The following is a 25,620-nucleotide window of genomic DNA, read 5'->3' on the forward strand; positions in this document are numbered from 1 at the left end:
GCACTGTTTGGTCTTTAAACTCGACCCCATCAATAAAAACAAACTAGTGGAGGGTTGAGTACTAGATTTGTGCGTGTGTGTGTGTGTGTGTGTGTGTGTGTGTGTGTGTGTGTGTGAATGTTAATTCAATGAGACACGCTCTTGCAGAAACACAAACACAGATTTGACACTGAAGTGCACACTGTTGTCCAGGGCCATCGCCAGATGTTAATGTGTGGAATGCAGAAACATTCTCTCAGTCACACATATAGTGTAGATAGGGACATAAAGAGTACACAAAGGAAGATAGCAACAAGTTCTGAGAATAAGGTGAAAAATAGGACAAATCCACAAATCCATGAAAACCCTCAAATCAAAGCACCGTTATTTATATAGCACTTTATACAATACAAATTCTTTCAAAGTAACTTCACAGTAAAAAATAGGAAAATAACAGAACCAGTGATGAAAACTCTACAGAATCTCTATAGAAGACAATAGTGTCATTATTCAGCTCATGTCAGTTCAGTTCAGTTCAATAAATGTGTAAATTTCACTAATTGCATGAAACTAGTTCAAATCAGCTAAGCGTCAAAAGACAAAAATTTTATTATTTGGCTCAAGACAATGCTGATTCAATCCAGTTCAGTGTCAATGCTGCAAAAATTGTGAATTATGAAACAGCTTCGATTTAGCTATAAAGCAGCAAGAAAAACAGTAGAAAAACATTCTTCAGATGATTACAGTATTTTTACACTAAGAAAAAAAGGTTCTTTTTAGATCTGTTCACTGCAAGGGTATTAGGAGAAACCAAAATGGTTCTTCTATGTCATTGCTGTGAAAACTCACTTTTAGAACCTTTATTTGTAAGAGTGTAACCCAGTGTCACTCATTTGTAAAGTAGACCGCTTCATTATAATGAGCTCTCTCTAGTTGCATGCATACAGTATAGACAGTTTTTTAAACATTCTCACCTGCACTTGCACACAACAATGGCCCATCTTTACCCAAAACCATGAGATGACAATAACACCTGTGTTAAGTGTGCTAATGCACTGCACAGTAAATGGGGAAAACTTTGAATCAGGCATTCAAGATGTCTAATTACAGTGTTATTTGTCTGTCCTTTGCTTCAACATAGGATAATATATGATATTATAAAACGGTTAGTTCCTGTCCTTGATTCTGATTGGTCAGTAGCTGTGTTTTATTCACGATAAAACACGGCTATGACCGCTTCACCCAATGGTTCTCTGTATCACTACACAACACCCTTAGCAACCACTCTTAGCAACGTAAACTGTTTGTTCTCAATTGATATTGTTCATTGAAGCTTACTGTATTATGTAGAAGAGTACTGCGTGAAAGAGATTGAGTGAGCGAGTTTATTACCTGCATTTAGATTTAGCATTTTCCTTCAGGTCAGTCCTATGTTCATAATAAAAAATCTGTTTAAATGTCTGATGTATTATCTTGTCCTTTTAACAGTTAAGGGGTTTTCCCGTGATTGACAGCGCTAGTCAAAGCATTTGTCAGTTGCGTCTTGTTCCGTGTTCACAACAATTCAGTCTTTTCAATGTAAAAGTCTTCGCTACTGACAGACACACTTTGCCTCCATTTGATGGCGTAATAATGTAACTTCTGTTGCTGTTCACGGTCAGGGACAATTTTTCCAGCGGAAGGAAGGCTTTTAGTGATTTTACTTCATGAAAGTTGCATTGATACATATTTTTTGGCTTTAATATTTGTATTGTGTGCTAATGTTTTATAACTCCGCTTCGCGTTGTGCCGAACAATGCCCTTCAGCCGTGACTTATTCACAATACAACACAGCCTCTCGTACCTTATTGCTTATATATATATCATACAGCTGCACTGCATTCATCTCTAAATATAAAGACTCCAGTTCAAAGTATTTATTTTGATAAAAAGTCAAGATTTATTATAATTACATTCTTACATATTAAATATAATGTATTAAACATACATAAAAGGATGTGTGCTCAAAATCATCCGTCATCCATAATCATAATGACATTATGTAAAATAATCAATCATACATATTCACTTCTAAGTAGATCTACTGTATATGAACGCAGTTATCAACATGACAAAATTATGTGAAATTAGTTATCTGAACACTATTATTGAGGGTTTTGTTATGGTTTAGTTGTTTGTGCATTCAAACAATATATCTGATGACCTATTACTCAAACCCTCAATATTTATGAAGTCAAACCAAACAAATGATTTACACTTGAGATTCTTCTTGTACTTTTTTAACCTCCTTATCATATTACATAATCTCATACAACCTTTCAATAAACTCAATCAAGGCTGAAATTATCAGTGACAACTGTATGACAGCATTATAATATCATAAAACTATTTGGCTTTAATTACAAATACACAAATGTCTGAAATGATCCTGTTTCCTAACAGTAGACCAGTGTAAGGAGTTACAGTTTGGCTCGGAGAGATCCAACTGCAGGTTTGTCAGAACAAAACTCAGTCCACCAAGATGGCCGTTCCAGGACGTTCTTACCCTGCATGACTGTAGACCACAGGTTTTTGTAGAGCTGAAACACATGAGAAACAGACAGATACTGAATAGCGAAGTCATTGATTACAAAAAAACACTTGCATTGCTGGACTAAAATAAGGTCAAGCCATGCAACTTGCTATCAGTAACAAGGCAATAACAGTCAGAAAACACATGTGGAGAGATTTCATGAATAAAGACTTCCCTTTTATCAGAACCTCAGATGAGTCAGAAAATGAACTCCATGCCATAGTGAAGAGCTCATTTCCAGTAAACATCTCCCCAACTGTAAACATGAAGTGTCTCACTCAGCAGGGGAATCAGTACAAAGGTCTGTGTGTCAGTGGGGAGTGTACTGACTGCTCTGTCTAGTGTTTCAGTAAGGCACTGTTTTTTCTTAAACTTAGAAATGAATGGCCTGCCAAACAAGTGCTAAGAGAATATGACTGGAGGAATGAGTCAGCCATAACCATGATGTCTAGTCAGAAACATGTTTCAGAGGGATAGTGAATTAAACCTCCTTAAGGGCAGTGTTTTGTACAATGGAAAAGCCCTCCAGCTTCTCCAATCGCTTGGAATCGAGTTTGTTTTAATTAACTAGACTATTTCTTCTTCTTCTTCTTTTTTTTTGTTTTGTGACAAGAGGAAATAAATGCACCACCCAAAGTTATAATAATTGTTGATTTTGTTAGGTGATGTTGACTTTACCCCTCTTATGTGACACATTAAGCTGTAATATTTTCCAGTAAATATTGCATCATCACTAGCTGTCTGTCTCACAGGCCAACTTATTTAATAGACTAGCAGGGAAAATTATTGTTTTAAAAAAAAAAAAACGCCTTTTTATACTTCCAAATCTGTAAACATGTATAATTTGAAAAAATGCTGGGTTAAAGACAGCCCAAGTTGGGTTGAAAATGGACAAACCCATCAACTGGGTTGTTTTAACCCAGCGGTTGGGTTAAATGTTTGCCCAACCTGCTGGGTAGTTTTATTTAACTCAACTATTGTTTAAAAATGACTGTATTGCTTGCTTAAAATGAATTCAGGAAATTAACATTTATTAAAATGTTTAATAAATGAACATTTATTAATAAGCCAATTAGATTGCTTGCTAAACATTCAAATAGTCTGGTTCAGTGTTTTTTGTAAGCTGGTCCTGCAGTGCACTATCAGAGTTCCTCTGAAACCCTCCACCTCCCCCAGCTCCACCTGCCTAGATCTGCTACAGGATTTATGTATGTTTATTCATTCATCAGCAGCATATCTTACATGCTCACAGTAGCATGTTTGTGTATCTACTAGCAGTAGCAAGTCCATGAAAGTTACTGTTTTACAGCTAATTCTGCTATAAAGTGGCACCAACAACACTAGAAAATTAATGTGACTGCTTTAGATTCAACATATCAAGTGCCATTTATTCAACAAAGATAGTATAAAAACACTTTTCATGTACAATATTACAGAAAATACATTTAAACAATTACATAAAAACATGGTTACTTAGCTAGGGCGGCATGTGTGAAATGAAAGGAACTGACTTCATTCAGTACATCCACTAAAAATCACCTTGTGACCAGTTAATTAAAGTCATTGCAAAAATGGATTTACTTTTTGGAGTCTCTGTAAATTAGATGATCACTTCTGCAGCTCTTGGAGACATTTGTTTTTATAAGTGATTCCACATTCACAGTGGAGGACTGGTGAGTAGTGTTCTTCATGAGCACATGTGTGCCTGTGTATGTTCTCTTACCTCACCATCTGCTTTGCCAATGGGCGAGTTCAGGATGAAGTCAGGAGGAGCAATCACATCAACCAACGCCACAGCATCATCCTTCAGCTACACAGAGAGAATGAAAGAGCACCAGCAATTTAAAAGCCTTCCTTATGTTTGCATCATCATGCACTTATTAGTGAGGGTGTCTGTATCTGAACTACAGCTAACACAACACTAACCTGCCCACACAGAGCGAGAATAGCTGTCTGGATGAAGTCAACCGGCTGCCGACCAGAAAAATAACCTCCTACAAACAAAAACAGACCACAATCAAACAAAAACAACCTTCACAAAAGCTAAACTACCATCCAAAGTGTTGGGGTCGCTAAGAATTTGTAATGTTTTTGAAAACATTTTACTATGCTGTTTACCTTGATACAGGATGGCCATGTGGTTGGTGAGAGTCCACAGGCCATAGAGAGCACAGAGACGCCCCAGCACTGATCTGAGAGCAGCTGGAGTCTGTTCATCCTTAATCAGATCATGGAAACGCTGCAGCACTGTGTGCTCAATATAGGCAATAGCCAAAGAGCGACAGTAATACACCTATAGAGAGAGAGAGCGAGAGGAAACAAAGAGAGAGATGAGTTACAGAAAGAGAATCCAAGGACACAAACTCAAACATATATATATCTGGTAAGAGTGTTTATGGAGTCAAGGGGTAAATGACAGTTTGACCCACATAATCGCGAGCCAGGTCATGACACACAGACGAGACACTAATTGGGATGTTTATAAAAGGGGAAAAATTCAAACGAAAAAAGATTCATGACCTTAGCAATGTGCTTGTGTTTGTGTCTGGTTGCTAGAGAATGATTCTCTGTGTTTGGTGGTTGCTGGGTCAGTATTGTGTGTGAGGGACGTCTGTTTTATTAATTTTTCTCATGCTCTCACTGCAGGTTTTAAGACAATTTAATCATTGGTCACATACTGTAACCTGCCCGATCACATTCTGTCTTTTTCCGTTCTATTCTTGTTCGTCCCTCCAAAATGCTCAAGTTAAACTTGCTCTCTTATGTGTCAGAAAGCTCAAGGTGGAGTCAAGGTGGACAGTGTCCAAACTCAACCTTTAACTGACTGCGTGTTTTTAGTTAGACTAGACCCTCACAGCACGCAAACATAACACTACTGGAATAATAAAGTAGTGGTAATTATTATTATATAATAATAAATCTTTTTTTGTTTTTGAAAGAAGTCTCTTATGTTGCATTTATTTGATAAAAAAAAAAAAAGCAATATTGTGAAATATTATTACAATTTAAAATAACTGAAGAATTTTCAGCAGCTGTTACTCCAGTCTTCAGTGTCACATGATCCTTCAGAAATTATTCTAAATATGCTGATTTGATGCTCAAGGAACATTTCTTACGACTATCGAAAACTGTTTTTGCTGCATAATATCTTTATGGAAACTGTGATACACTACCATTCAAAAGTTTGAGGTAAGTTTAAAAAAGAAAAAAAACAAGGACACATTAAATTGATTAACCTGACGGTAAAGACATTTCAAAAGATATAAATTTCAAATAAATGCTGTTCTTCCAATTCATCAAAGAATCCTGAAAAATATATATCATGATTTCCACAAAAATATTAAACAGCAAAAACAATGGTCTACAGCCAAAATGCTTCTGAAATAAATTTAGTCAAACTTAAAGTCCTCCTGTGGTGAAAATCAAGTTTTTAAATGGTGTTTATATGTCTATATGCAAATTCATAAGTCAACACCATTGCTGAGTGTTTTCTCTTTAAAACTGCAGTGAAGCAAAGACAGACTAAAAAATGCGGTTTGAAATCGCTGCCGTTTCTGACGTCACAAACTACCTTGTAACCAATCACATCAACGTGTTATCATCAACGAGTGGATCTCTAAACTGGTGTGAGTAAGTGGAGGCAGGGCTAATTTGCATATTTATAGAACCACATATACTAAATGAGGCAAGGGTGTAGTTACATTCCAGCTATTTTAAGGCATGAAGACATTGTTCTTCAAGCCTTGTTCTTGTATGAACAGTGCAGATAACTTCAAATGGAGCCCATCAATGCTTGCAGACTATTGCTGGACAGTGACAAGAGATTCTCCATTTAATGAATACAAGAGACAAGCCAAACACAGAGTAGACACTGAATAATACTAAACTATATACATAATAGGTTTTTGCCTCGTTTCATAGAAATTTATATAACCCTTTTGCTGCTTTTTAAAGTGTTACATAAACAGGACAGGTGACAGGGACTATACATAGACCTAAAATGTAAAAGCTGAAATATCTTTGAAACAGTAGCCAATCAGTTGTTTTAATTGTCATGTTTGAATTCAGCACATCAAAATACATAATATATAGCACATTTTATCTCTGAAGTGTAATAATAAGAACCATTATTAATAATTGAGGACCACTAAATATAACAATTGATGATAACTGAGCACCAAACCAAAACATTATTATTCCAAACTTTTGACCGGTAGTGTACAGACCCATAGTGACCCAAAACATATTTGAACATTTAAGCCATGTATGTCATGGCATTAGAAAAAACAAAATACCAAACCAAAATGGCATTAATTTTTTACAGGAATAAACAATTCAAAAGATTTACCATTTTTTAAACAGTAAAGGTCCAAATACTTACAGTATCAAGGCCACTGGATGTGTATGCGGTGTAACGCCTGCGTTTCATTATTGCGTTGATGCTTGATTTGGTTCTACCATGATACTTTAACATGATCAGAAACGTGATGCAAGTAGCTTTCACACATCCTGCATGTGACTGACCCCATGTAGCACATATATGGGTCTAAATGAATCTAATATGGCAAAAAGGCTTTAAATCCTTCAAGATGTGGAGGTCAAACAGCAGATATGTCTGAGCCAAGTGTCTGTTCAGTATTTAAGACATGTCTGAAGAACCAGAGGTCTGTTTTATATTAGATATAAGTCATAAACTGGAAAGTACAGAAAGTATTAATGGCAAACGGAGGGTGCGCTATCCCTGTGATTCAGCCTGATGCTAAAATGTATTAACAAAAACAACAGTCCATTCGCCCATGATTAACAACATTAAATCTACATGGTGAAACATGATTCCTGAATGGCTGTCTATGTATATATCATAACTATAACTTTCAAACCAAAAATCTTCTTTCATATAAGCTTAAAGTCTTAAGGACTTTAAGACAACAGTAAAACACTGAGCATTTACAGCACATGTGTCTATGGTTGTTTATGTCTACGGTTCAGGTAATTTTCCATGATGTTATTAACCATAATTGGTATAAGATGTAAGATTATGCATTTAAGAGTGAGGTATGAGTAAGAGTGCGGTAAGAGTATGCATTCAGAGTGAGGTATAAGGCAGCTGGGTAATTGTAAATTTTACAAACCTATAGCATACCCCACCTCCCTCTGAGCTGCCAGTAAACATAGATACATGTCATTGTGAAGTCTCGTGCTATTAAAGTCAGGATTAAAACATACTTGGCTGTTGTTTCGTGCCTCAAAGTCTCCCAGTCCAGAGGATTTCTCATGAAACAGCTTCCTCTGGCTCTCACCCAGCAAGAAACACACCAGCCACTTATACGCTGCCAGAGGCACTGAGGACATAATATCAAAACATATTATGACATTAAAAAGATGGAAAGATGATGCAAAACATTGAATAAGAGATAAGAGTAAATTATATGACAGAATCACAATAAGTGGATATATTGTTTAATCATGACAGTTATAACAAACACAATTATGTGGAAAGGGCCCTAAAAGGGTCCAAAATCAAGATAACTGAACAAATATTAAACTGATATTGGAGCTATTGTTGGAAGGGGTCTGTTTTGCAAAGGTTTGGGTCCCACACAGATGTAATCACGGATTTGGTATCTGGGTGGGGACTGTGACTAAAGAGCAAGGAGTCTCGTGTTTTGGATGGTTGAGGCTTGGATGTAATTATCAAAAACATGACGCAGAAGTAACCCAATCTCTAGATCCATAGAGAGATGAACTTAAATGCATTCATGCTATACTAACAGCATGAACTGATGAACTACGCAAAATCCAGATATACTGACCAAGACTGCATTAACCTAATCAGTTCAAACTGAGACATCCATAACATCCTTTAAGATTTATAAACAACAAAACAAGTCCAGAAAACTGCTTTCTTCTCTTATAAAGGAACTAATAAATCAGAAAACAACCCACAAACCTCTCTAAATACAAGAATAAGTTTATGAAAAGAAGGTTGTGAAACAAGACCACACAGAGAGTGAAACTCTGAGCAACTTTGTCAAAGTTGCTCAGATCTTTATTCCTGCCCATTTGTCCTGCATCCAACATGTTGATTACGAGAAATGATTGTTTGCTTACCATCTTCCCAGACCTTAATATGTGGCCTTGTTAGGATATGATCAATGATTTTCACTTCAATTGTGACTGCTCATAATGTTTTGGCTTTTCAGTGTGTTATATAAGTATTATAACACACACAAATTAACGCAACAGTTTGCATCAATTCGTTTTAGTTATGACAACTTTGAGTGAATTTATGTTCAACCAACAAGCTACATTGAGTTAGAGGAACATAATTATTTGTAGCATAAACACAAATTTTTAAGTTGATTACTCAAAAAAAAAAAAAAGTCGCTTACCAGAGTTGTAGCCCTGGAACCAATTAGCCTAATCTTATCCATTTCAGTTCAAATCAACAGCTAGCACATGCTAGCATAACTTATTTAGCATGTATATTTAATGAACAAGTAACATATTACTTGTCACTGGCATTAGCGCAGTCATTGCTTACAGAGTCAATGTAGTGTTTACCTTTATGCGTGTACTCTTCAGATTTGAAAATAAGAAAAAAAAAAAACTGCAGAGTGAGAGACGGGACACAATACAAAAGAGCTCAAAAGAATATCACTGGAATGAAGGTTTATGACTGGGCAAGCGCTTTAGGACCCGCGTTTATATTAGAAAAGCTTTCCAGCGCTGGAGAGAGCTAAGAGGGAAGGCCTGAAAACAGACGCGGAGGCTGCTTTGATTCCTTATCATGTAAGTAACACGGTTTTGATTGTCTGGAGCTGCTGTGCTGTTGACGATTAACAACAAACTCTTGTTTGTATTCACGTATTCTTGTGTACTGTACATTCATTTTTTGTGCTTCCTTGTCGTTCGTTCATCATCTGCGCTTTATTTTTCATGAAGCATTTTGTCGCGCGTCAGCTGTGGTAAACAGACATCCACTCGCATTGCGTGTGTAACAGAGGCCAGATAGTGAGAGTTTTGCAGTTAAACTACTGCACACTGATTCCTGCTAGAGAATGCGTTGTTTAGCGTCATTGGTAGTGCATTCACCTCGCATGCCAGCGACGGTTGGGCCAGGGTTTGAGACCGACTAGGAGCAGGGTGGTTAGTATTGGAGTGTGAGTTTTGGAGGCAGAGCAATGAAGAGAGGGGTGGGTTTGTTGGGATTGATTTCAAATATCAACAGTGTTCAACAACGAATTTGAGAAATCGCATACAGCACCTTTAAAATGCATGCATTTATTTAAGTTGTGGTAACTGCATAAAAAAATACTTTTATAATGCATTTTATATAAAGTCTTCAAGTAGTCATACAGGTTTGGAATGACATGAGAGTAAGTAAATGATGACAGGATGTTTAGTTTTAGAACTATTTCTTGAGTGTGCATATTTACTTGGACTGATTCAAGTCATGGATTGTTATAGGTACAGAACGAGAGTATGAGAGTATAGTTTTGATGTAAAACAGCTGGGATTAGTAACAATATTAAAACTCGTCTAGCATTTTAAAACTCCCTGGGCGCTCATCACATGATGCGATAAGTGAAAAAATTCAGTTAAAACCCAAGCAGTCCACTCCCTGTCCTCATCTAATTAAAACGACAATCCTCTGACCCCTTTAACCAGGCAACAATGAGTTGAGTCACCAGCTGAGGAATGATGTCAATAAAAAGAGCAGATGTTTAGCAGATGTGCAGCTCGGTTCAGGGTAAACTCAGTAAAACTCTCCCACTGGAGCCGTCTGCAGCATCAAGAAGCTCTTTTAACAGTAAACCACACAAAAACACAGCGTGACGCAGATTCTCACATTTTCTCTGTGTGAGGTGGAGGTGTGACGGTTTATGTATTAGATAATGTGCTCTCGAAAAAAAAAAAAAAGCATTGTACACACAAACATCTTGTATTACACAAAACCAGCACCATGCAAGTGGGATATGAAAATGACACATGAGGCTCAGTTTATTTATTTGGCTTCCTCTGAGAGTGAATGGATGACTCTATTAAACTAAACTTAAAGGGATAGTTCACCAAAAAATGAAAATCCTGTCACCCTCAATTTGTTTTAAACCTGTATGAATTTCTTTCTTCTGCTGAACACAAAAGAAGATATTTTGAAGAATATGGGTAACCAAACAGTTGATGGTTGACATTTTCATTTTTGGGTGAACTATCCCCATTAGGCTTCAATAGCTGAATAACAGAACTGAACTAGATTTGCAGTTCCTGAAGACAATACAAGTGCTTCAAAAGAAAAGTATTACAATTTTGGGCTCTTGGTACTATCACATTTTATGCACTAGAGCTATAAAATGTGATAGAATCAACAAAAAAAAAAATTTCAGACATAGTGCTTTTAATCTGTTCGTTTGCATGAGAAAAAAATAAGCAAAATATGGTAAAATTTGTTTTAAAACGTAAGTTATTAAATATTTAACTTTTAAAAAGCATTTAACTTTATAAGCTGTATAATTGAGTTGACATTCTTTTCTTTTCACTCACATACACATGTACATGTTTTAACTCTTGCCTATATTTTTATGCATTCCTGGGTGTTTTTGCTTATTAATAAATGTTCATCTTTTAATTAATACTAAATTAATCATTTTAAGCCAGCAATATAGTAATTTTTAATCAATGGTTGAGTTTAATAAAACAACCCAGCATGTTGGGTCAAACATGGGTCACACAGTCATACCCAACCACATGGGTAAAAACAACCTAACGCTGGGTTTGTCCAATTTTGACCCAGAGCTGGGTTGCCAAATAACCCAAACTGCATTGTTTTTAACCCAGCTTAGAGAGTCATTAAATTTTAATCTTAAATTTCCTTAAAATAGGTCTGGGGAAAATAATGCGTTAATTTCTGTGATTAATATTACCTGCAAAAAAAATTAATAAAAATTAACGCAGCATCCACTTTTTAAAATCCTCAAGTAGCTACGCTAAAGGCTTTCCCCACATCTTTAGGCTAGCATTAAATGTAAGTTCAATTACATCAAATGTTGTTATAATATTTGAAATATTCAGTAATTGTTAACAAATGATAAATAATTACTCATTTAATCCCCAAAAATTAAAAACAAAAACAAAGCAGTAGTGCTATCAGTGATATGGCCTTTATAAAAATGCCATTAAACAAATATTTAAAATATTAATAATTTAAATGGACTGACTTTGTTGTTTTTACATTAATTTGGAGATTCAATGGGAAAATATATTCATGATGGCAAATTGTAAAGTGCTATTTATCTCAATTAATTTCAGAAATCTGTGTATTTTTATTTATTTATTTATTTTACTGACCAACAGTCCTACTTAAAAAAAATTATATAAGATTTCATCCCAAGGCTGAAAATATCCACAAAACAAAGTTTCAATGGAGTTTGCAGTTACGCAGTTTAAGCTGAAGAAAAGAAGAAGAGCACAAGGGAAACCAAGGTAACTGAGGTGAAGTGAATGCTATATGAGTAATGTGGTTGGTGCGTGTGGTTGTGCATATATGTGTCCCTGTTATGGAGAATGTAGCGTTAATGTTGCGTACCGGCTGAGTTCATGCACTCTTCCACTGAGCCAACTGTGAACTTGCTCTGCAAAATGCTGCTCATATCCTCTAAAAAGTTCACAGTCTCAAGAGGGGATTCAATCCTTCCTTTACCTTGATCAAGAAAGAGAAACAGAAAAAGCAAGACATTTCAAATCTATATCAGACGCAAAAAGCATTCTTCATATTCTGAAAAACAACTATTAACAAACACTATACAACTGTCATTACTTCTTCCTATTGAGAAAAACCATGATGGACTACACATGTTAAAGAAAAAACTCTAATGTTTAGAGACCTTCCTGTTTGTGCTGGAGCCAGCTGAGCAGGTAGTTGCTGGTTTGCTGCAGGAGGACGTTGTTGTCTCCTTCATAAGTGCAGTTTGGGTCATTGTCATCACGCATGTCTCCCAGCCGGTTCACTTCACACGAAAAGACAAACAGATTAACAGACAAACAGAAGATGAACTAGAAGTTCTTATGATATTTTACATGGTTTTTATTATGGTGGTCCAGTAGAGCACAACACAACAAAATTTAAACAGCAACACACAAATGGGGCATATATATATATATATATATATATTTTTTTTTTTTTTTTTTTTTTTTTTTTTACTGTACCAGGCTTTTTAAATGACACTTTAAATTCGCATAGCTATATAAATGACTTAGCTAATTTCAAAAGCAATAAGTGCAGCTGAAGGGTTTATAAAAAAAAAAATGGGTATACAGTAAAGAAAATGTCCAAAATATAAATTTTGTTAGACCTTTAATGTAATATCGTTAGCATTAACGCACCCTCTGTACACCCGGAAAAAGGAGCAGGAGCATTTCCATTACGTTTGTCTAAATTCTATTGTGTTGTGATTTGTTTGCATTGTGTTGTGCACTACTGTGCCACTGTAGTTTATGCTTCTATTAAACATTAAGTTTATGAATATTCTAAAGATTCCTTACTGGCAAGGTAGCCATGTCCTCCACAAGCCTCTCGACATTCCTGAATGCCTCGCTGGGCTGTCCACGATCCCAGAGGTTTACTAGCACACGACATGGCATGGATCTCTCTGCCCAGTTCAGCCTGAGGAGTGACACACACAATATATATGTGATCAAACACTAGAAGATTCTGACTTTCTGAATATAGTGATCAAGATGCTTTCATGAAAAAGGAGCTTAAGAATGTTTTATTTCAGATTTTTTGGATGCTCGTATTTTCAGCACATTTAAAAGCATATGATCTATACCTGTCTGTCACTTTTGTCCTTCATTAAGAGTCCAATTTGAAATTCGACAAAGTTCATGGAGAAGGATCTAGTGAAGTGCTCCAGTGCGTACACAGCAGCCAGAAATGGGATAAGACGCCATTGCTGCAACAGAGGATGGAGCACATGAACAGGATGGGTCAAAAACAAATAGCTCAAAAGCAGTGAGTTTGATATATAAACGAAGAATGAGTTAATGTAACCTTCAGTGATACTGAGTGTAAGAAAACACTCTTCAAAAATATAACTGGTGGTCATAGCTTTACAAAGGCCTATTAAATGTTTAGTGCATTTTTAAATGTTGCCAATATGCCAGTTACACTTTTGGCCATTTAGTGCATTTATAAAGTATGAATTTTGATAATATATTTAAATATTGAATATTTGATAAACAGATACAAATATTATGGTAACACTTTACAATAAGGTCTCATTTGTTAACATTAGTTGATGTATTAACTAACATAAACAAACAATGAGCAATATATTTGTTACAGTGTTTATTAATTTTTGTTAATGTTAGTTTTTCTAACTTTATTAAATTAATTTTTAATAATGGTAACACTTTACAATAAGGTCTGTGTGTGTATATATATATATATATATATATATATATATATTCTTTTTATATTTTAAAGTTATTTTTATTTATAGTCACTTTTATTTACAGTACATGCACTTACAGTGAAACAAGAAAGCAGTGAGTTTAAAGTAACTAATTAATATGCGTTAAAGTTAGGTTTATGGTTAGATTCAGAGTTAGTACCTAGTTATTACGTTAAGAACGTACAAAAAAAAAAAATACTGTAAAACAAAGTGCTACCATTATTTTTGTAGATAAAAAAAAAAAATGCTCACATTTGATTTTTAATTATTCTATTAAATTACATTACTTTTCTGTTACATTTTAAATTATTTTTTAATTAAAACAGTTTTAATTTTTAAAGCGTTTATTTAATTTAATATTATTATTTTTATTATTTAATGGTAGATTAAAGGAAGACCAGGCAGATCCTGACTCATAAAAGAAAATAATTATCACTTATCTAGAGTCTTTTCTTCTGTCTTGAAATGTTTCCACTGGACTGTGTCAGTATTCTGTACCTGTAGCTGATATTCCAGCACTGGAATCTCCTCGTCCTCTTTGGGCCCAAACTGCCTGCGTGTGGCGGAGAATCGCACAGCCACAGTCATCGCTAGCTTCAGATTGACCAGTGCCATCCTCGTAATGCTCACCCTGCCTCCTGACAGAGCCCCTAAAGACGCCCCAAACCGCTTATTGGGGTCCTGTGAAGGTGTGCGGTTAGGAAAAAGACAGAATGGAAAGACACATGATGAAGTAATGGAAAACACATAGCAGAGATGACAAGACCAAACCAAAGAAAAAAAAAAAAAGAGACAAAGAATGTGAGGAAAAAGAAGGGCAAAAGATCTCTCATTCATTCATCCTCAACCTCTCACCTCTGTTTATTTTCAGAAAAACCCCTTTATGTCTTTCTGTCAGTAATATTGGCTGATGGCCTGGCTTTTCCTGTGATTAAAAACTCCCTGTTTGTTTGAAATGAAAGCATAGGGATTCCTTCTCGTACATCTTGCATAGCATAGCACAGCACAGCAGCTGGAAAAACAGCCACTGCACCACTGCGTTACTGCAGAGCGACCAAAAAGTTTATATGACCCGTAAGATGTCTACACGGATACACACTAAAATGGCTCTATTATTTCCTATGTTCAATAATAAAATCAATAAAATACTGTTGCATTGCACATAACCTATATTTGAAAAAAAAAAAAAAAAAAAGGTATGTTAAAGATTATTTGGTAACACTTTACAATAAGGTTCTATATATTAACATTAGCTAATACATTAGATACCATGAACTAAAAATAAACAATTTTGGTAACACTTCACAATAAAGTCTCATTTGTTAAAGGTAGGGTAGGCAATTTCGGAGCAGCTAGCAATAGCAAGCTAGCTTTAAAAGCATTAGATCCCAACCTCCCTTCAGAACGCTCTACAAAGCCACGCCTCTTTCAAAACACATGCGCAGGTGGCGCACAGCCAGGAGTGCATTTCCCAAAAGCATCCCTAGCCAACTATGACCGCAAGTTCAGTTGAATTTTGTTGAATTGTGAGCTCTTACTTGTACCATCTGACTGCTGCAGATTAATTTTGGCATTGATAGTGCTGACATAGAAACACATAAATTCGAGTGTACAGTTCAGAGTAGAACGTCACGGGTTGCCATCTCTAAATTATTGTTACGACAAACATTCTTTGGTCCTGAGACTTCCATAGATGTTATATGTACATTTTTTTCATTGATTGCTATCAGGAAGTGAAGAGAGTTTCAACCAGAATAACAAAAATTGTTCATGAAAAAAATTGCCTACCCTACCTTTTTTTATTAGTTAATGCATTAACTAACACAATAACAAGGAGCAATATATTTTTACAGCATTTAATAACTTTTGTTAATGTTAACGTTCATTTTAGTTTACAGTGCATGAACTAAAGTTAGCAGATACAACTTTTGATTCTAAAAATGTATTAGTAAATGTTGAGATAAAGATTAATAAAGATGAATAAATGCTGTAGAAATATTGTTAATTATTGGTTCATGTTAACTATTGTTATATAAAGTGTTACGGCATTTATTAATCTAGGCTAATGTGAAATTAAAATATACTATTGTTCATGATTAGTTTAATGCAGAAAATGTATTAATAAATGTAGAAAATTAACATGAGCAATTAATAAATGCTGTTCTATTGCTATTACTAATGTTCATGTATATAATCTTATTTGTAAAGAGATAATACAAATAATAATTTTTAGTGTAACTGCAATAAAACCAGGAAGTTTATGTAACTATTATTAGGCAATCATTTAATATTGCTTACTTTAAAAGGTGAAACGTAGCGCCCATCAGGTGTAACATCTCCTGTTTTGTTTAGCAAGTTTTCCCGAGGTATCCTCACATTGTGAAACACCGCAAAACTGACAAAAACAAAACCTCTGATTTATTATACACATCAAAATAAATGTTTTTGTTAAATGATTACACTGAAAACTATAATGAAGAATAAGTTTTCCATTTATATGGGCAGAAGGATATATTACAGAGAAGTGAGACATGGAAATATCCATTTAGGGTTTTCTTTTACCGCCATCTAATGACCAAATACTGTAATCACAACATCTTACCAGTCCACAGTCCAGCATTAAACTCACCCATTATCCAGACCGTTCTGACCCAGTTTCTTCCCCATATCCCCAACCATCACTCCTGGCATTGCCAGCAAGGTCTTTGGGTCCCTGACCTATAAATTAAATGACATTAAAACCGCTTTAGTCACAGCTGCTCTAAGAAGACAAGAAAATGAACTGGAAATGTATTTTCACACATACTTGGACTACAAAAGAGTGAAGGCCGTGACATTTCCCATCAGGGGTGTAGAGCTGTGCAAATACGACTGAATGAGTGGCCGTCTTTCCCAAGTTCCCAACCCAGAACTTTGCTGCTTCAAAGTCTGGAGAGTTTATCACAAACTCCTGCGGATTTTAAAACAACATACATTAGTTACTGTAGGACCATCAGGCATAATAAACAGAAGAAAAAACATTAAAAACCAGGTAAAAGAATAATGAAAGAAAGGTGGATTGAGCATGAATTAAATTTTTAGTATGGCCACTAATACTTCTTCAGCTATCATGAATCAATAATAAACAATAGCATTTATTATTCATAAATGCTATTTAAGAATAGTATTCATTATTATGCCAATGTTAACTTAATTTGTTTTTATTATAATATTTATTACGTATTATTATTATCAAATTAACATTTACTAAGATTAATAAATTAACAGTCGATGTCCCTTTGTGACTTGTAAGGCCATATTCGTGTAATCTCATTAAAAAAAAGTTATAAGTAATGTGCTTTTCAGTGATATGTTAAATTAATGCAATGTGTTCAGACTTCTGTTATATCTATATGGTTACAGGTAGAGGACTGTTCATCATCACATCTGGTACTAGAGTACCTGAGTGCTGGGGTCATATCTGGCTGTTGTCCTCAGGGCTCTTGTGTTGCTGCCATGGCTCAGCTCTGTCAATGAAAAGCATCCAAATGTCTAAACAGACAGAGAAATTTGCTGTCAGTGGCTCATGTGGTTTTCCATGACTAATGTCAAAGGCAACTCGCTGGTTTGTATACACACGCACACACACGCACATACACGCACACGCACACGCACACGCACACACACACACACACAACCTCGGAACTTCCTGTTTATAGCAAATAGCAAATAATAATCTTATGATAATCTTTAAAAGCAAATATTAAAACTGCATTTTCCCTTGAGTAGTGAGTTTTGTAAAGTAGTTGCCATCTTAAAAAAAAATGCTAAGCCAAACTTATTTGCTATGTATGCAATCAACATTTACTCAGTACACTGAAATTGAGAAGCTTTCAGTCTAGTTTTTTATTCTTTGCATTTCATAAAAACTTTTACCATCATTTGCTCAATGTCCTGCACAAACTTCAGGTGCCTCTGAGATCCTGTGTTTGCCACTGTGGCTCCAAACATCTAATAAAGGTTGAAAACAAATACATTTAGGTTTAATTTTTTTAAAAGAAATCATCTTCTCAAATATTAATAAACAATAATGGAGGGCATTTAGTAAAATGGGCTCACCCCTTTGTTAAGGAAGTACTTGGCTCCCAAAGACCAGTCATACATTCCCAGGCAGTCATTGAGGATTGTCATCTTCCAGGGGTTCTGCATGATATCATCACGTGTTACAAAGTCATACTTAAATAACTGTTTACAGCGGCGGAAGGTGAGCTCTCTCTTCTGCTCCACTGGGATGTCCTCACCAGGCTGCCGGGCAAAGAGCGGGTCACTCTCCAGTGTTGTGAACACGTGCTGCTGCTCAGAGAGAAACAGAAAAACAGCTGAGAAGAAATCTATATCAATGACTGTGGACTAGTGATGGGAGAAATGAAGCTTTTCGAAACACTGAATCAACTGAACCAACTGCTTCATAAAATTAAGCGCTTGAAACGCCACAGGTTGGCAGCAGCTGCTGGTCAAAACAGTATGATAACTGTAAAAAAAAGCGAAGAAAACTCAGTCCAAACATGAACTATTACATCTTTCTCCAATTGCAAATGTTTTCATTGAAGTGTAATCAATTGATTGTAACCTACAAATAATTAAATACCATTCAATTGGCATATTCTGTAAAATTCTTTTTATTAATGTGTAGTGCTTGTTTTGTGTGTTAATAGGCAGGCTTTTGAAGCAATTAAATATTCTCAAATATCATTTTTTATTAAGCATACATAAGTATTGAAATTAATTAAAATAATTAAAAATGAACTCACATTATAAAACTGACCCAATTTCAGTTAAAAAAACTTTAGACATTTGTTCATGGCTTCACTAGATCAACAGCATCTAGTGGAGAACTACACTATATGGACAAAAGTATTGGGACACTACTCTTAATTCTTGAATTCAGATTTTTCAATCAGACCTATTGCCACAGGTGTATAAAATCAAGCACCATGCAGTCTATATTCACAATCATTTGTGAAAAAAAGGGTCATTCTGAAGAGCTCAGTGAATTTAGTCAGTTTGTGAAATTTCACCCCTGCTAGATATTCCATGGTCAACTGTAAGTGGTATTACGGGAAAGTGGAAGCATTTAGGAACAGCAGCAACTCAGTCATGAAGCAGAAGACCACGTAAAGTCACAGAGTGGGTTCACCGAGTGCTGAGGCGCATGGTGCGTAAAAGTCTCCAATGCACAGCTGATTCCATAGCTGAAGAGTTCCAAACTTACACTGGCATTAATATCAGCACAAAAACTGTGCGTTGGGAGCTTCATGGAATGGGTTTCCATGGTCCAGCAGCTGCATGCATGCCTCACATCACCAAGTACAATGCCATGTGTCAGATGGATTGGTGTAAAGCATGCCAGCAGTGGAAATGTGTTCTGTGGAGTGTTGAATCATGTTTCTCTGTTTGGCCGTCTGATGGGTGAGCCTGGGTTTGGCGGACGCCAGGAGAACGTTACCATCGAAATTAAGTGTATTCCAGCATGACTGTGCCCCTGTGCATAAAGCACGGTCCATAAAGACATGGTTGGATGAAATTGGTGTGGAAGAACTTGACTGGCCTGCACAGAGCCCTGACCTCAACCCCATCGAACACTTTTGGGATGAACTGGAACGGAGACTTTGAGCCAGGCCTCAAATTTAACATCAGTGCCTGACCTCACAAATGTTCTACTGGATGAATGAGCAAAAATTCCCACAAACACGCTCCAAAATCTAGTGGAAAGCCTTCCCAGAAGAGTGGAAGCTATTAATAGCTGCAAGGGGGGCAGCAACTCTATATTAATGTCTATGTATTTAGAATGCGTTGTCATTACAGTCCCTGTTGGTGCAATGGTCAGGTGTCCCAATACTTTTGTCCATATAGTGTATCAGAATTTTGAAATGCTTTGAAACCAAGTTTCGGAACAGTATGACCTAACAAAGCCTCGTTTCTGAAATCACGCATGTGACTTGGTGTGTTTAAAACAAACTCTGAATCGCTGATTCAAAACAAAATTTTTGTAGTTTTTCAATGCCTAATGAAGCATTGTTTCGAAAGCGGCCATCACTACTGTGGATTTATCAAAACAAGGAATCATTCATTTGAAATTCAGCTCAATCTGAATTCAAATAAAAGGATGAACAAAACATAACCATCTTACCTTGAATGCAATGATTTCATCACCCTCCAGGAACCGCATCATGTCCTTCCAGCTGAAGGATGCTTTCTTCCTGTAGATGTCGAGTGGACCATTGGGAAAATCTGGGATGCCCTCATCCATTTTCTCTTCCAAAATGTATTTAGCATCTGTGATGGCTGGCACATTCATGTCCTGAAACTAAGGCACTTGAAAATCTTCAGGATCAAAAAGAAAAACATGATCAAATTCAACCACATTCACAACATTTTGCTAAGATGAGGATTTTCTGAAGGAAAGAAAAAGTTCAGCCTTTGCTACTGCAGTATGTTTAGTATTTGTCTGAATCAGCTATTCCCTCATGTACAGTGGGTACGGAAAGTATTCAGACCCCCTTAAATTTTTCACTCTTTGTTATATTGCAGCCATTTGCTAAAATCATTTAAGTTCTGTTTTTTTTCCTCATTAATGTACACACAGCACCCCATATTGACAGAAAAACACAGAATTGTTGACATTTTTGCAGATTTATTAAAAAAGAAAAACTGAAATATCACATGGTCCTAAGTATTCAGACCCTTTGCTGTGACACTCATATATTTAACTCAGGTGCTGTCCATTTCTTCTGATCATCCTTGAGATGGTTCTACACCTTCATTTGAGTCCAGCTGTGTTTGATTATACTGATTGGACTTGATTAGGAAAGCCACACACCTGTCTATATAAGACCTTACAGCTCACAGTGCATGTCAGAGCAAATGAGAATCATGAGGTCAAAGGAACTGCCTGAAGAGCTCAGAGACAGAATTGTGGCAAGGCACAGATCTGGCCAAGGTTACAAAAAAATTTCTGCTGCACTTAAGGTTCCTAAGAGCACAGTGGCCTCTATAATCCTTAAATGGAAGACGTTTGGGACGACCAGAACCCTTCCTAGAGCTGGCCGTCCGGCCAAACTGAGCTATCGGGGGAGAAGAGCCTTGGTGAGAGAGGTAAAGAAGAACCCAAAGATCACTGTGGCTGAGCTCCAGAGATGCAGTCGGGAGATGGGAGAAAGTTGTAGAAAGTCAACCATCACTGCAGCCCTCCACCAGTCGGGGCTTTATGGCAGAGTGGCCCGACGGAAGCCTCTCCTCAGTGCAAGACACATGAAAGCCCGCATGGAAGGACTCCAAGATGGTGAGAAATAAGATTCTCTGGTCTGATGAGACCAAGATAGAACTTTTTGGCCTTAATTCTAAGCGGTATGTGTGGAGAAAACCAGGCATTGCTCATCACCTGTCCAATACAGTCCCAACAGTGAAGCATGGTGGTGGCAGCATCATGCTGTGGGGGTGTTTTTCAGCTGCAGGGACAGGACAACTGGTTGCAATCGAGGGAAAGATGAATGCGGCCAAGTACAGGGATATCCTGGACGAAAACCTTCTCCAGAGTGCTCAGGACCTCAGACTGGGCCGAAGGTTTACCTTCCAACAAGACAATGACCCTAAGCACACAGCTAAAATAACGAAGGAGTGGCTTCACAACAACTCTGTGACTGTTCTTGAATGGCCCAGCCAGAGCCCTGACTTAAACCCAATTGGGCATCTCTGGAGAGACCTAAAAATGGCTGTCCACCAACGTTTACCATCCAACCTGACAGAACTGGAGAGGATCTGCAAGGAGGAATGGCAGAGGATCCCCAAATCCAGGTGTGAAAAACTTGTTGCATCTTTCCCAAAAAGACTCATGGCTGTATTAGATCAAAAGGGTGCTTCTACTACATACTGAGAAAAGGGTCTGAATACTTAGGACCATGTGATATTTCAGTTTTTCTTTTTTTAATAAATCTGCAAAAATGTCAACAATTCTGTGTTTTTCTGTCAATATTGGGGTGCTGTGTGTACATTTAATGAGGAAAAAAAATGAACTTAAATGATATTAGCAAATGGCTGCAATATAACAAAGAGTGAAAAATATAAGGGGGTCTGAATACTTTCCGTACCCACTGTACATTAATGACATCCAGGGTTTTCAAGTTAACTCATACAATCAATATGTCAGCATATTTTCTTCTTATAATACACTTTCTAGATACCTGGAACTGTAATATTTCATTGCACATTATTTGCCATAGACTTTAGCTCAGACTTTATAATACTTTATACTCTATTTATTATCATGTGCAGCATTTAAATCTGTGAAGTTAATACCTGTGATCTAGTTATCAGGCCAACTCAATACAAAGTTCAATGTCAGTTACAACACTCACTGTCACAAAACAGATCAAACACAATAAGTTTTTGGGGAGATTTATATTGCTTGCGACGGGTTAAAAGAGTAACGTGGAAAATATAAGTAGAGAGAGTTTTTATTTTTTTTTCCTTCATTGTTTGTTATATATAAAGTTGCACAAACATATAGATATCTACAGTATGACCTCAATATCAAAACAAACATAAGCACCACCGACCATTTATTACTGTTCTAGCACTATAGCTAACGTCCGTGTCATTTAACCTCTCATAAACAGTAAAGAAAATGTTTTAAACATGCATAACGATTTACCTTCATATCATTAGTTTGAACAATACTGAAATAACATTCATGTCTTACCTTATCCTGTAACCTCAAGAGCTACTGTACTCAACACTGCCCCTTTGAAGGAGGAAGTACTCATGTGACCGCATCCAACCAATCAGAGAAGCGATGTTGCTTAAAGGCGCACAGCCCGAAACTAACCTTTTCCCATTGGAAAACACCTGTGCTCTGTGAATGTGAAAGCTAAGGAAAGAGGTTTCTTAAAGGTGTACCTGGAGGAGTGTGATACTTTTGGGATTTTCAGTGGTAAACAACAAGATATGTTGCCAGACAGAGTATCGTAAGGCAAGGCAAGACAATATTTAACACACAATGGTAATTCAAAGTGCTTTAGGCTACATAAAAGGATTTAAAAAAATAATCACAAACAGATAAATAAAAGAAAAATAACAATAAAAAGTAAGATATAAAAACTGATTATAAATTGATTAAAAATGTATTTTGCACATTTAGAAGAAAAGAGAAGAATATATAAGAGAAAACAGGCTGAATCACTGTGATCATTCAGTAGCTAAATGCCCAGCTACACAGATTTGTTTCGATCTGGTAATAATAATAATAATAATAATAATAATAAACACATACATTAAATTATATTAAATATTCTGAAATAAAGTATTTTTTCGAGTCATACTGGCACACACAAAAGTCGTGTTTTGAGTTGTTAACATGATTTTGTACGGCAGGGGACGCTGTTATGCAGCTCTAAAGAAAGGCACGGGAGGTATAGGTCTAAGGTCTATTCGTGCACTGCATTTACTTAAAGGGTTAGTTCACCCACAAATGAAATTTCTGTCATTAGGTAGCCTACTCACCCTCATGTCGTCCCAAACCCGTAAGACCTTCGTTCATCTTCGGAACACAAATTAAGATATTTTTGATAAAATCCGAGGGTTTCTGAACCACGCATAGGCAACGTCATTGCACCTTTTGAGGTCCAAAGGTATTAAAGACATCGTTAAAATAGTCTAAGTGACTACAGTGGTTCAACCTTAATGTTATGAAGTGACGAGAATACCTTTTCTGCACAAAAACAAAACAAAAATAACAACTTTATTTAACAATTTGAACTGTTGTCATACGCAGTTGATGTATAGTGAATACAGTGCAGGCTTCTGTGTTCTTCTGAACGACGGCTCAGTATAACTGAGTACTGTAAACACTAGTAAGGGAACTCTGGAATACAAGATGGCAAACAATAATTTCAAAGAATCTCTTTAGTCTGAATTATTTACTGTTATAAGTACAGCATATAATGGAGGGTATCAAATTATATTATGGCCAAATGAAAAAAAAAGCTTGTTTCTTGCTTGTTTCATACATATATCTGTAGTCTGGTTTGTGGTTATTGAGTTGCTGGCTAGAGCTGCAAAGGTACATGAGACTAATGATCATTTCACTATGTGTGTGTGTATATACAGTATATATATAGAGAGAGAGAGAGAGAGACATATATAGGGATATACTGCAGCTCCAGCATATAGATAGATAGATAGATAGATAGATAGATAGATAAATAGATAGATATAGCCTTTACAAAACTACAAATAGCCTCTCAGCCATTTGTAGTTACTATTTATATCCAGTGGCACCAATAAAACAATACAAGTATCCCACAATAATTACATGATTAAATTCTTAATTAATAAACTATTAATTCTGTTATATATTCCTAAGTCATGTTTCAACACAGATCCTGTAGGGGCTTCACACAAATTATGACCTCACTCTTTCTCACGACCTCTCATCCCTTCTCTTCCTCTGGGCTCACCCAATCCCTCTCTTCCTCTCTGTTTTGTTCCATGGAGAGTAATGACACAGTGGATAATTTTGTGACCCACTTTGTGCCCCTAGCAGGCCTAAAACACTGAACACACAAAGACTAGACAAAAAACAGATAGACATTAAGCATGCATGGGTAAGCAACAACTTGGTGAAAGCTTTGTGCATATTATATGCGCAAATATGCCCCTACAACAGAATACAACAACGCTGAAACAAATAGTGGTCTATATTTGTACATTTTTATACAATATGTCAAGAAGACTAAAAAAAAAAAAAAAAATCCTTGCCAATTACAGTTTATAAGTGCACCTTCAACAACTTTTATCTCTCAGGTGATTATTAGATTTTTTATGACTTTTGCTGAATATTTTCACTAAATTTCAAATAGCCTTTATGTGTAGTAGATTTAACGACTTACAAAAGTGAGTAGAGAAATAAAACTTTAACCTCTGGTTTCACAGACAAGGCTAGCTAGTCCTAGACTAAAATGCATGTTTGAGCTGTTTTAACTGAAAGAAACTTGTACTGACATATCTTAAATATGTCACTGCCATTGTTTTGTCTCAAGATGCACACCAGTAATGTTTTTTCTAGTGTATGTTTGTAAAAGCTACTTGAATATCCTATTTGAACTAAGACCTAATCCTGGCTTAATCTAAGCCCTGTCTGTGAAACCGGGCCTTAGAGTTTGAAAAGTGGATTTTAAAATATTTCAGTTAAAAAAATGCACACACCGAAATGTTCAATGATAGTTTCATCTCAGTGTTTTTAAAATATTTTTTATAATACGTTTTAATAATTTTATTTCCCTAATTTTGGAAGTAGATTGAGCCCAGTCCAATTTTTATGGTTAGCTTTGACCAGACAAGGTAGGGTTTGATGTCACACCCATAAAACAAAGTAAAGGTGAACTAATGGTATAACGTTAATGCAATATTTATGTCTTTCATTTCCTCTCTAAGTGCACGTCATTTTAATGGATCTGGAAACAGGGAAATGCTTTGTGATAGCCTATCCATTAGCTTCCGCTACTATTGTAAATCTCCTCAGCCTTGCTATCTGTATGCAAACAATGCAAACATTACTTAAGGTTTAGCAGTTGAAGCTTT

General features: G+C 36.1%; 1 protein-coding gene across 1 annotated transcript; it reads right to left on the reverse strand.

The window, feature by feature from the left end:
• Positions 1–1,894: 1,894 nt before the first annotated feature.
• Positions 1,895–22,902, reverse strand: acox3 (acyl-CoA oxidase 3, pristanoyl). The gene is made up of 18 exons (XM_051900972.1): positions 22,742–22,902; positions 20,174–20,367; positions 18,103–18,336; positions 17,920–17,994; positions 17,446–17,535; positions 16,811–16,954; positions 16,634–16,722; positions 16,303–16,399; positions 14,503–14,685; positions 13,381–13,503; positions 13,094–13,214; positions 12,436–12,558; positions 12,138–12,251; positions 7,778–7,893; positions 4,670–4,844; positions 4,478–4,545; positions 4,275–4,361; positions 1,895–2,558 (listed from the first exon to the last, which is right to left on the reverse strand). Exons 2-18 carry the CDS (start codon positions 20,339–20,341, stop codon positions 2,439–2,441), a joined length of 2,127 nt encoding a protein of 708 aa, XP_051756932.1. The 5' UTR covers positions 20,342–20,367; positions 22,742–22,902; the 3' UTR covers positions 1,895–2,438.
• Between the last annotated feature and the right edge of the window lie 2,718 nt (positions 22,903–25,620).

Source organism: Ctenopharyngodon idella, chromosome 7, assembly GCF_019924925.1.
Source record: "Ctenopharyngodon idella isolate HZGC_01 chromosome 7, HZGC01, whole genome shotgun sequence".
NCBI lineage: Eukaryota > Metazoa > Chordata > Actinopteri > Cypriniformes > Xenocyprididae > Ctenopharyngodon > Ctenopharyngodon idella.

Coding starts and splice junctions, on each gene's coding strand:
- acox3 (XM_051900972.1), bottom strand. CDS start 20,341: ATGAATGTGCCAGCCATCACAGATGCTAAATACATTTTGGAAGAGAAA. Junction 7,894..12,137: donor AGAGTGCATGAACTCAGCCG/GTACGCAACATT, acceptor TTATGTCCTCAG/TGCCTCTGGCAGCGTATAAG. Junction 4,845..7,777: donor AGGCACGAAACAACAGCCAA/GTATGTTTTAAT, acceptor CTCTCTCTATAG/GTGTATTACTGTCGCTCTTT.